General features: G+C 37.3%; 1 protein-coding gene across 1 annotated transcript; it reads left to right on the top strand.

Moving 5' to 3' along the window:
• The first annotated feature begins 3,612 nt into the window (after positions 1–3,612).
• On the top strand, positions 3,613–11,252 carry LOC149067055 (uncharacterized). Its single transcript, XM_089252908.1, has 6 exons — positions 3,613–3,711; positions 5,779–5,951; positions 6,738–6,914; positions 8,427–8,615; positions 8,714–8,895; positions 11,028–11,252. The coding sequence occupies exons 2-6, from the start codon at positions 5,787–5,789 to the stop codon at positions 11,164–11,166; spliced, it is 852 nt and encodes a 283-aa protein (XP_089109034.1). The 5' UTR covers positions 3,613–3,711; positions 5,779–5,786; the 3' UTR covers positions 11,167–11,252.
• Positions 11,253–12,456: the final 1,204 nt, after the last annotated feature.

Here is a 12,456-nt window from a genome sequence, read left to right as displayed (position 1 = left end):
ACTCATTCACTTGCTCTATCACTCCATGACTCACTCACTCACTGGTGACGAACTGTTTGTCGGTGAATTTTCCTTAAATCATCTTAAAAACAAATTTGCTCTCTATAAGGTGTTTAATTTTTGGGGATCGGATTGTAAATTTTTTTGCTGCTTTAATGGTCCTCTAATGCAGTCGAACCTCGTTAACGTGAACCCGCTTAACATGAAACTCCGGTTAACGGGAAAATAATTCTTGGTCCCTTCACTCGCTATGACGATATAACATTAAAAAATACAAAATACTCTTAACATGAACCTTTCAAATGAAAGATCACTTAACGTGAAAGGATTTGTCAACCTGAATAAAATATATGCTTTGCAGAAAAATTCCGGGAAGTTAAGGGTTGAGTGAATGTTATTGATAAAATGTTTGATGTCGGCAAAATTGCAACTTTGCGATCAGGAGGATCATCCGATGTTTGAAGATACACAACGGAAGAGGATTCGTGCAGAAAATTATTCAATGTTTTGATTGCAAAACGAGCGTTTCAATGAATGTGTTTGAAGATAGATAGATACAACCGCTCACAACCCCGGACTGATGCAAAGCACCTTGCTTCCGTGTTTGTTAGAAGCGATGCCATTGCTTAGAAGTGCATGGAATTCTGTTACTTCTGAGACATTCAAGAACTTCTTCCGGCCATGATGTGGAAACAAATGTTGTTGAAAATGAAATCGAAGCACTAGAACCATCTTTGATTGAAGAAACTGAACATCGTGAAACTCTGACGGCAGAATAATTTGAAGAATACGTCGAAGTCGATGAAACCGTAGATATCAAGACAGACGATGACATTATCGCTTCTTGTAACCAAGACCGAGATCTGAGTGAATCAGATGATGCCGACTTTCGACCCAATGTTTCGGAAAATCAAAAAGTTTCGGAAGTTTTTCTACCACTTAGGAACCTTTTTTATTGACCAAGAGAACGACACTCTTCCCCAACTCTGAACCATTTGGATAAAATTGAAAAGTTTTTGCAACTACAAAGAAAATGAAGCAGTGGGCAGCTATCACCACTTTTTTCAAAAAATGATCGAATGCTGCTGGTATGTAATTTTTTCGTTTTAAAAATTTTGAAAAAAAAGAGCATTTTAAGAGAAAATTTGATCAGTTAAGTGTATTACATTTCAATAAATTTACGCTGTATTACATTTCAGACTAACGCAAAAATAGAATGTGTCAAAAATTCTTTTTCTGTCATGCGTATCGGTTGACATGAAATTTGGCGTGTAAAGTATCGGCGGAATTTTGATTTTCACGTTAAAGAGTTTCGACTGTACGACTGTCAGCCTATACACGAGTATAATATGTACGGCGCATTCCACTCACTGCTTATTTCAAACACACAGATGACGTATACCTACCAGAGCTCCCTTGGGAAGGGGGGGGGGGGCAGGCGAGTCTGGTGCCCCAGGTGCCGGATCAGAGGGGGGGGGGTGCCAATTTCACCTTTCAACACATCTTTCACGATTACACGTGGGTGCTAAAATGCCTGTTCGCTTCTGCTGACCGGACATCCAGTTGCGGCCCTGTGTACTATAAATTTTAATAAAAATTCTCTTCTATAGACGTAGAAAAGTACCGACTCAGCACTTCCTTTTCAGGCATAAAACATCAAAGACATCCCTGAAGGGGCAGCTGACGGTCCACCCACGTGATATTTATTAATGCATTATTAATAGAATCCTTAATATTTATTTATTTTCAAGCTCTAAAAGAAAAAAGAAATAGTAATAATAATTAGCTGAAGGAAAATTTCCATCTCAGGATTAATACGAAAATTTTTAGAACTCCCCGAATCCGAATTTTTCAGGAAGTATTTATCGCAACTGAATTTAATTTCGTATCCTGTAATAAGTAGTTGAGAGACGAGCAAAAACAAAATTAATTAAGTTCGGAGTCAAATATCTTTGACATTTAAAAACGGAGCCAATATATTTTGTGCTTCCGGTGATTGGTTTTAATCTAAAATTGTGTGTTTGTTTTATAGAAAGGGGAAAAAAATAATAATAATTAGAGCGCATTATATCGCTGTTCAAATTAAACAACGTTCTTGGTATTTATTTTTTATTTCCTTTTGTTCGTTTCGTGCGCATGGAATCGACGCAGGCAGACGCCTGTCCCGCTTCGAGAAATCGCAGTTTTGCAACTTACTTAACGACCGACTTAAAACGAGGATTAAGTGCGCAACTTATCTTTTCTATTAAACTAATTAATGGAGGCAATTACTCCGGCTTTTGTTACGGGTGCGTGTTTGCACAATACACTGATGGGCTCGTGTCAAAATGAAACGTTGAACAGATGCGATGCGATAAATACATGCGACCCGTAACCGCTCTAAATACTTTAAACAGTAGCTAAATAAAAAGAAATGAAAAAAATTCTTTTGGACCGTTCAACATATTTCTACCACGTGAATAAATACGATGCCAAATACGATTTGTGATGAACCCTTACAATGGCATTCACTCCCCTCCTTAAAGATCTCTCATTTTAGCGATGCAGAGCTGAGCTTTCTCTGTACGGCAAGTTTGACCGCTAACATATTTTCCAACATTCCCACCTCCAAACCTGCAAGATCGAGTGCCAGTGGGTGGAGTCAGCTTTTGTTCCAATTTTGATAATAGAAGGAGAGAGCCGATGTGTCCTTTTTTACTTCTGTACGGGTTGGTATGACGGAAGACGCATCGTCGCGCGCGTATAAGTGCCAGGTTGTAAAATGTTCTTCAATTGAAGGTGTGGAGCCTTCGAGTAATTTGTGAATTAAGATTCCATAGTTAATAACAGAATGAGTCTTATAATTTAAAAATTATTTCCTTATAATTCATTGTACTTATCAAACATGAAATTTTATCAATTATGAAAAAAAATATTTCATCAAATATGAATTTTCATAAATTATGATTGCTCTCTTAAAAAATCGAATTGCCCTCCCTTAGAAATTATATTGCCCTTCCTGTGGGGTGGGGGCCCAACGTTGTGAATTACGGATTTAGCGGTTCACTTTCTGCGTAACGATTATTCATTGCGTGACGAATATTGCTTGTTTGAATGTGTTCTATCACTCCTTAAAAATTTGTGACCATCAGTTCTGAATCACCCTTTACATGCACACATATCTCTCTGGCAACCACCAATTCATTAAAAATCCCTCAGAGGAATGGAATGTTCACGACTTAAACGTGAGGATAGTAATCGTATAGTGCATGAGTTCTGTAAAAATATTTTTTTTTTCAGAATTAAACTGATGGAAAAGGCTACTCGTGTATACACGTGTCTATTGAAACCATACATTAAATTCGAACCAAATTTTTCATCAAGATAAAAAGTGCAAAGCAACATACATTTCCATCATGTTTTAAGAGGCATTTACAAATCGCACAAAGCTTGCCTAAGTTAGCAAAAAAACAGATTATTTGTTTATGACTTTTATAGAAACTATTTGGAAGTCTCGTATAGGGTTCATAGGTTCGTGACCGAATTCGCTACGAGTTGTTTAATGGATGGCTAATGGAAATATAATTGCCGCGCCCCTGTCAATATACATATTAGCAAGGGTTGAGATCTCGATATCAGGTCAGGAAGAGCAGTCGGCAGCAGCAGCAGCAACCAATCGCTTCCTTTTAGGTATTGAATACACGAATAATTTAATAGGAATTTCGGAACTTGGTAAGTCTATAATGTATTTGCTTCATGATCTCATTCCAGATGAACGTCAAGTTCTGCTAACAAAATTCGATTTAACGATTTAATGGCGAAGTGAATAGCAGTCGACTCATACAAGGAACAATGTTTTTAGATGTTTGGTCAGCATTAAAGTAACGGATCACAGGTTAAGCAACACCGGAGTTTCAGAAACCCCATCTATTTCTGTCTCAATATTCCAACTAAATTTCACCAGGTGGTATATGATTTCGAGAATTTTCGAATTTGCATATTACGTCACATTTTAAAACACATTCACTCAAGAGATAAGCGATTGCTCTTTGCCAAAGGACGACGACTTTAAACATGCCCCCACCCTGGTGACTACTATTTCACAGTACATTCTGGATGTCTGTAAACGATTAGAGTGGTTCCCTGATAATTTTCATACATTGCAATGTTAGAGATATGGTGGCTAGGCTAAATGGCTTTCCTTCGAGCCGTAAAATAACAGTTGTTACTTAGTCTTACAGTCGTTGAGATGATTTTCACTTTAAAATATAGAAGGCAGTATGACTCATAACACGCTTATTTCTCACAACATAAATACGTTAGTATCACACACACACACACACCTACGATAGGCTGACCCTACTCGAAAAATACTCAACTGCTACCAAATCCTCTTCTAGGAAAAAAGTAATATTCATTCGTTCAACATTAGGTTGTTTCTATAAAAATTATTGTTTTAAATAAGAATATGTTTCTCTCATAGAAATTGTTTGCATTACTGAAAAAAAAACACCTAATGTTTCTCCAATTTTTCATGTTATTTCAGGTATTTTTCGAATTGGGGCACATTTTTTTAGAAAATTGGGTTCAGAAGGTTTTCAAACAACTTCAGGGGATTTTACCCTCAGAAAAATTCTCATTCGGAAAAATTTATCATAGCTAACGACACCCTATCCTCACTCAGAAAACACGTTTCGACGTATACTAATTAATTACAAATTCCGCAGAGGAATGTGTACGCGGTGTATGTACGGTTATTCTATAGTAGTCATTAGGACAGTGCCGGCTTAACGCCTCAAAAAAATTAGAAGTTGGATTTTTCTTCAAGAATTTGCGAGGTAGGGCCTCGGAAAAATCACTTGGCCCGGAGGCCCATGATGCTCTCAAGACGGCCCTGCATTAGGATGACTTCTGTGTGGTTGTGTGAGCATGGTGAAGGACTCGCATCGTGGGGATCAACGTACGAATCCCGTTGGAGGCACAGTGCTGGTCGGCTGAAGATAGTTTTCGGCAGTTTTCCAACTTCGAGGCCTGAATCGAGCCCATCTCCCCGTTATAATGTCTCGCCACAGAGAGCAACAGGCCTACAAGCGGTACAAATATTTAATCATTTTACTTTACTCACTTCTCTCCTGAAGTGTAGATGGCATCAGTAAAAAATCAGACACAGCATAACATACCTACACAAACTCACATTTCTGGCACAACTCACTTGTCCGAGGATATGATGTCACTCTCCGCTATCCATACATTTAACAGTTGGTTGATATATACAACCAGCTGTTAGATGTACAATTCATTTGGTAGTAAATTGTCCATGGCGATAGGCACGAGGGGTGCTCGGTTCGAAAGAAAGAAAGATAGCAAGTAGACCGTCAACGCGATACTAAAAAAATACGGAAATTCAGGATTCGGTCACTTTTGTCGTCAAAATGTTGAAGGCAGATGACAGCACAGTCCGATCTCTCACTATCGCGATTTTTCATTCAAACTATGAGTGAAGAGCAGTGATTAAATATATGTTCCACTGTAGGTTTGTTGCTCTCTTTAGTGAGACTTTTTAACGAGGATATCGGCTCACATTCACGCCTCATAGTTTGAGATCACAGAAAACCGATTCAACCAAACACGTTAACTTTTCTAAGGACTTGTAAAAATTTTCGATCCTTAAATAAAATACTGAAATGACTCCTCATTGTAAGTATCAGATTTTCAATGTCTCTCGTGACGAAATCTTGTTTTATCGTGAAAAATAGCCGAGAGAGGATAATATTTACCATTTCATCCTTCACTTTACAGTGTATACCATGGATATGGAAGGATCATTAACTTTGGATTATGACGAATTCAATCCGGTGCAATCCAAAGACGAGACGGAACTGCCACCGATAATACTTCTGCACGGCTACTTGTGGAACAGGAAAATATTTCAAGAAATAGCCGAAACTCTGAGCGAATGGACGCGCAGGAAAGTGAGTGACGGACTCGTGTATCCACACTAAAAGAAAACAAATTATAACTTTAAAATAACAGTTTTAAAGAAATTTTCGTGAGTTATTTAAAATATTTTTGGGATCGTGAAAGCCAACATTCTTCGACCAATTCTAACTATCAAGCCGGGACTACAACAGAAGTATGATAAAACTTATTTTATAAAACTTGAAAAATACAACCAATTAGAGTACCAGTTCCATTCCAGCGAATGTAATCAACAAGCTTATTGGTTTTTTTTTCCAAGTTTTGTAAAAGATCTTTGTTGTAAAGAATACAACCTATACACTGATTGGTTGCATTTTCTCGAATGGAACCGATTATTGTTTGCATTTTTGAAGTTTTGTAAACAAACTTTTATAGTGTGGTTAGCCATAGGCATTTTTAAGATAGATTATTTGATCGCTCTAAATATGAAAATCACAAATAAAAACCTTTCCTAGCTCAAATTTCCGAGTAATCGACCGGTTGCGTCTCACTTATATTTCAATGCGATGTTGTAATAGCGACACTCAGTTTTAATTAATAAATTAGAGTTGGAAAAAAATAAGAGTTTGCCTGATAATAACTGACCGCTATCGAGAGTGGACGCTAAACAGGGAGTGAAATACATTAAATCCATACTCCAAGGCACCGAAGATCAAAAAAAGTGTCCATTAACGGGAAGCGTCCGCTATTGGATGTTCCACTGTATGCGGTATGGTATGTGACAGTGCAATAAAAAATTCTTATATAACGCCGCCTCTTTTTTTTTTCTCATAATGTAGGTGTATTGTTTGGATTTAAGAAACCACGGTACAAGCCCCAGAAAATGTACTTTCAATGGACCGGAAGAAAACGCGCCGGACCTGAAGAAATTCATGCAAGACCATACGATAGACAAGGCATCATTCGTCTGTCATAGCTTTTCTAGCGTGGGAGCTCACATTATAGCTATGGAGAACGTAAGTTTTGATTCGAAAGGGCTCAAAATTATACGGGGGGGGGGGACAGGTTAAACCAAACTATTTTGATAGGTACAGTACAGCATCGGTTATCCGAAACAATTGGGGACTGAGGGTGTTCGGATAACTGATTTTTCGGATAATCTATTATTCACGGGAAAAAATTGTACCAGTGTTATAGGAGCAATGTGAAACAAAGAAACAGTGATAGTAGACACAGAACTGCCTATATTTTGTATCACGCGTCTTACAAATAACACAGAGAACTGACTAGCCTAGTTTGACAAGTTGAAAATGACCATTAAAGTAAGCCTACAGAACTTGGGAAAATATTCCGTTGTCTTCACCGAGAATCGAACCCATGACCTCTTGCAAACCAAGCAAGCGCACAGGCGGGATACCACAAAGTCGGGATCAAAACACATGCAGTAACTTGACTTGCTGTGTAAACAAATTGCAAACTTTCTACTTCGGCGAATGGTCTCCAGGTGGCGGCAATAGAGATAGATAAATTTTTCGGCCACATCATTGTCATCAAAAGTAACAAGACACGCCTCCTCGGGAACTAAATAAAAAACATGGGATAATGAAAAAATTCAGATAATGATAATATACAAATGAAATGCTCATGTCCAAATGATAAAACTATGTTGCCTAGAACATTTATGGAGGAGTTCGACTTCTATTCGCTTCCCCGTTCCGACATTTTTGTATATAAGAAATACATAAATATTTATTGAAACAAAGAAACTTGGAGCTGGGACACCCCACTGCCATCTATTGAATGAGAACAAAACGATCTGTTTTGGATTCTTCCAGTAAAATTGACTGTGTGCAGCATGAAAAATAAAAATATGTGGTATGGTACCATGTGTTATTTATTTTCATTCTGCATAGAGATGTAAATCTTATGCGCCCCTCAATACCGATTACAATACATTTATGTTGCAACTAAAATCATTTAGTGGTAAACATAGTTCGACTTCTTGATAATTGACATTATGGTGCATGAAATGCACAGGGTTGAGTAATGTTAATTTAAAGAATAGATGTTGTCATACCGTGCGTTACTATTTATTTGCATGCTGCATACCGGTTTAAAAAAACACATTTTACTTGAAGAATTATAACAATTACAGCGAAACCTCGCTATAGCGATACTCGATATAACGATAAAAATATGAGTGTCGTTGTATCGAGGTGTTTCATTGCAGTTGCTTTTTATTTGATAGGTGGCAACAAGGTCGGTCCCCCAGCGATTATTGTTATTTTTTTGCTTTGGATGTCATAAGTTGTCTGTTTAAAAACATATCAACCGTTATTATGACGACGCATACAATTCACACCGTGTTATCATATCAGATAATTGTTTATTTTTCATGCTGCACACTGGTTTAAATCCAACAACCAATTTCACTTGAAGAATGAAACGTATAGTCTTATTTTTATTTTGGAAATTGATTGCTAGCACTCGTGTTGTTGAAATGCTTTCTTTTTTGGATTCTTCTTCAGCCGGAAGCTGTTGAAAAGATAGTGATGGTTGATCACCTTCCGGACTGCTCCAGTTACGTCGAAAACGGCGTCGCATTCACCAGGAAGATGGTGCACATCCAGAATAGGATTCTCAGCCTGTTCAGTAAAGACACGCTACTCTCAGAAGCTAAATCTAAAATAATAAAACTGGGTCAAGGATCCCCAGGCGTAAGGAGATCGATACTATTTACTCATCGAACATCGATTGCGTACTACTTAGATATGCGTGAATGTGAACTGGATATAGTTGTCTTTTGAATTTACAGGACGCAGCATTCATGAGGAAAGTGGCGCACGACCTCACCAAAGAAGATGGTAACTTCAAATGGAAAATCGACATCGATTATCTACTGAAAGCCGCAGAAACTATGACGTTCTACGTTCAACCGGAAGTCACGTATCAAGGAGAAATTCTGGTCATCAGGTCTGCAGACAGTATACTAGTGCTGTACGTTCACAAAAACAATGATTTTATATGATTGCATCATCTTATGAAGAATAATTCCGAGCAAATCATACAAAATGAGATAATTGCTATTCTCTTCGCCTCAGAGGTACACATGTGTACCTCGCTTTTAATGGTTTTAAATGATTATATTTTTGCAAGTTAAGACCTGTGGTAGACATATGTGTACCTATCTCAAAAGGTCCAAGTAAATATATCGACTCTAATTAATTATTTAACAAGGAGGGGGGTGTGTGTTTTTTGACAAATTTGGGTGCATTTGTTTCATATTTTCAGTTTTTAAATATTATAAAGTTTTCTGCGACTAGCTGCGTTCAAGTTTTTGCTCTACCTACACTAAAAGTGCTTTTAAACATTTTACTGGCTAACCGTAGATCCTATGGGCATACTTCCAATTAGAAAAAGTTTAAAAGTAACGTGTAGTACTCAGATATGCCATTCGTGTGGCAATGGGTTGTATATAATTAAAAGTCAAAGTGTGCCCTACAACCAAATTAGAAAAGTAATGGCCTGTCTCTCTTGATGCTACCAGAAAAAAAAAACTCTGCGTTTTCGTGTCACCGAGATGTTCAAATTCGAAAAAAAAGCCCAAATTTCCTGTTTTTTTCCTGATCTCAGTGAATATTACATTTAGAAACATGGAATTTTTTTGGTTTGCATAGCAGGGACGAAGTAACAACTTTCTTATTTGGTTTTGAGGCACATGGAGACTGTATAGAAGTTTACATTTTCATTTTAATAAATAAACAACCCCTTGAAACATGAATGGCATATCTGAGTACTACACATTATTTGAAAACTTTTTGTAATTGAAAGTATGCTTCTAGGATCAACGGTTCGCCAGTAAAGTGATATACGCCTTGTTACCTTTACCCCCGTATATGCTAAAGTATTGCATTGGCCTGTTAACGGCCAATGTTTCCGTATGGGAGCATCGCTTTCATTAATTACGAAAAAATAGATTTTTTTTACATGAAAACATTTGATTTTTTCTACCGAACGAGTGAGATCCCAAACTTAATTTACAAAACAATAAACTTCATTCATTTCTACATAAATTTAGTTTTTTAATCACGTTATTTAAGGAAGAATACAATTAAATTCTTTTGTTTTTAATTTTAATGTTGTTTCTATGGACATGGAAAAGTCCAGAAAATATAGAGGAAAAACAACATGTCTTTAAACTAAAGGATCAGAGGGCGAAATAAAAGGAAAAAAATCAAAAAAACTAATTCAGATCCAAATTCAGCCGGTGAGAAATCTCTTTTCTCAAAAATATGTTTTTTTTGTCAGACAAGGAACACTCGTTAAAATGTCTTGTGACTTTGCGTGTCACTGGAGTGTTACATGCTCCAACGAGAGGATTTCTCATTAAAATGAATTAAAAAATATTGCTATAAACTAAGGGTAAAATTTGGTAACTTTTCAAAAGGTTGCATGTTGTTGAAGTTAGAATTCGAAAAAAGCAAAAAAAAATAGCCAGCAATTAAAATCCTAAAAGCTCTCGTTGAAGTGAGTATCACAGAATTAGTGAGTGTATTCACAGAATTTGAAAAAAAATGGGGGCCTAAAGTAGATAGAAAAATTTTAAATGGCTTAAATTACTTTAAGGCAAAGGTTTTTTCCTCTAGGAAAGCAAGGGAAGTCCACATCGTGCAACAACCACCTTTAATTTTTTTTTTTTTTGTGTTTTTTCAAAGGGTATTGGCAGGTATCAAGGGTATCAGGTTTGGCTCAGGTATGAAGAGGTTAAGATCAAAATAATTAATACACAGTGTTATTTATAACTGAAACCAGTACCTTCTCTCTTTAAACTTTCAAGAAAATATTTCATTTCCCATTGGCTGAACGATAATTTAGTTGCTGTTGCAACAACAATTTTTGGGACGCGAGAAAACACTTTTATTTTCAGAAGGTCCCAAAGAACTACGGTAAAGAGAGAGAGAGAGAGAGAAGAACTTAGCACACACACACACATTAAGATGGGATATTGATATTTCAAATCTTGAAGTCGAAGATTTTTTTAAAGTATTGATGGGAAATTGCTACAGATTTTTAGAAAATGAAGCTCTTAGATGTGAAACAAATCATGAAAATTGATTAATTCATTACAGGGACGAATACCTGGAACGGTGTCTGCGACTGAACCCGAGATTGCGAGTGAAGACGTACGAGAAAGTAGGACACATGCTAATGTTCGAGGAACAGGAAAAATTCTTGGACGATGTCGTTGAATTCCTGAAAAGTGAATAATTTTTTGTCTAATTTTCTTCAGATTTTGCACTATTTCCTTGTTAAAAATATGTGATGATGAAAATAAAAATGATCTGCGAATTTTATGGAGCCGTTGGAAATGCATACATTCATCAAACGTATTGTGTGTCTGCATGAAAATTCCCGAATTTCAAGAATGTGAAACGCCATATTTGAATGACAATGCCATTAAGAACAATTTTCTGATATACGCTCGCGCGCGTGTGTGTGTGTCGTTCGTGAAATTGTGACTCCTAAAACGGTATGTAACGCCTGTCAAGGGAAAGGAGATAGTGAACCGCCCGGGGATCAAACAGGAGTACCGCAAGATTATATATACAGTCAAACCCTGATTACATGTCATTTCTTTCGCAAAGTTTTGGCAATATAACAAGTTTTTCGTTATATCAAATCACGATTTAATACGCACTAATCGGGGTTGGCGTGACATCGGGGTCGCTCCAACGAGGTCCGATTGTATTCCGAGAGGATTCTCAAGGTTGCGGTAGCTCAAGATGACAACATACTTATGCGTGGCCAATTCTGACTCTAGTAATTATTTGAATTCCAAAGATTAGCTGGATATAAAGTTATCAAGTTCAAGTAAGACATCGTACGTTTCACATAAAAACGAATATACGGACACATACAAAATAACAAGTTGACTCTATAAGAAACGAAAACATTTTCCCGAACAGCAGAAGAACACTCACCGACAGCGGAGTCACACATACCCACTTACTATATTAAAGGATGTTCAGATGTATCATATTTCATGATCGATATCCGTCGTATAGTAGTCAGAATCTGTGTGTAGGTGTAAGCTCATGTGGGCACATCGGGATGGACGCTCATCACGGGGATCCAGTTTCGAACTCTGTGAATCTGGGCCGGTCTCCCATTACAAGAAAATGTCTTTCCGCAGAGAGCAGCCAGACCTACAACATAATACCTACATAACATGCAAATTCAAGCATTTGTCATTTTATATGACATGAATGTCGCTCAACATCTCAAATAATAAATATCTTCACAACATCCAGTCTTCCGTATATCTTGTATTAACAAGTGGAGAGCGACATTCATGTCATATATATAGCCCTCTGGTGGCTCGTCGTCCATGAGCTATTAGCTGATCGGTTTCACCGTCCATTGCACGGTTCCGTTCGGCATATATACACTCTAGCGAAGGAAAATCTCTATCTCCTCTGTAGCTTAGTGGTCAGAGCACTCGTCCGGCAATCGAGGGACCCGGGTTCGACTCCCGGTAGAGGCAGAGATGAGTTTTTT

Source organism: Pholcus phalangioides, unplaced genomic scaffold (genome assembly GCF_987345545.1).
Source record: "Pholcus phalangioides strain wild (caught in Gottingen) unplaced genomic scaffold, Ppha-v1.0 ptg000031l_1, whole genome shotgun sequence".
In the NCBI taxonomy this organism is placed as follows: domain Eukaryota; kingdom Metazoa; phylum Arthropoda; class Arachnida; order Araneae; family Pholcidae; genus Pholcus; species Pholcus phalangioides.
This window is presented reverse-complemented; position numbering and strand designations above follow the sequence as displayed.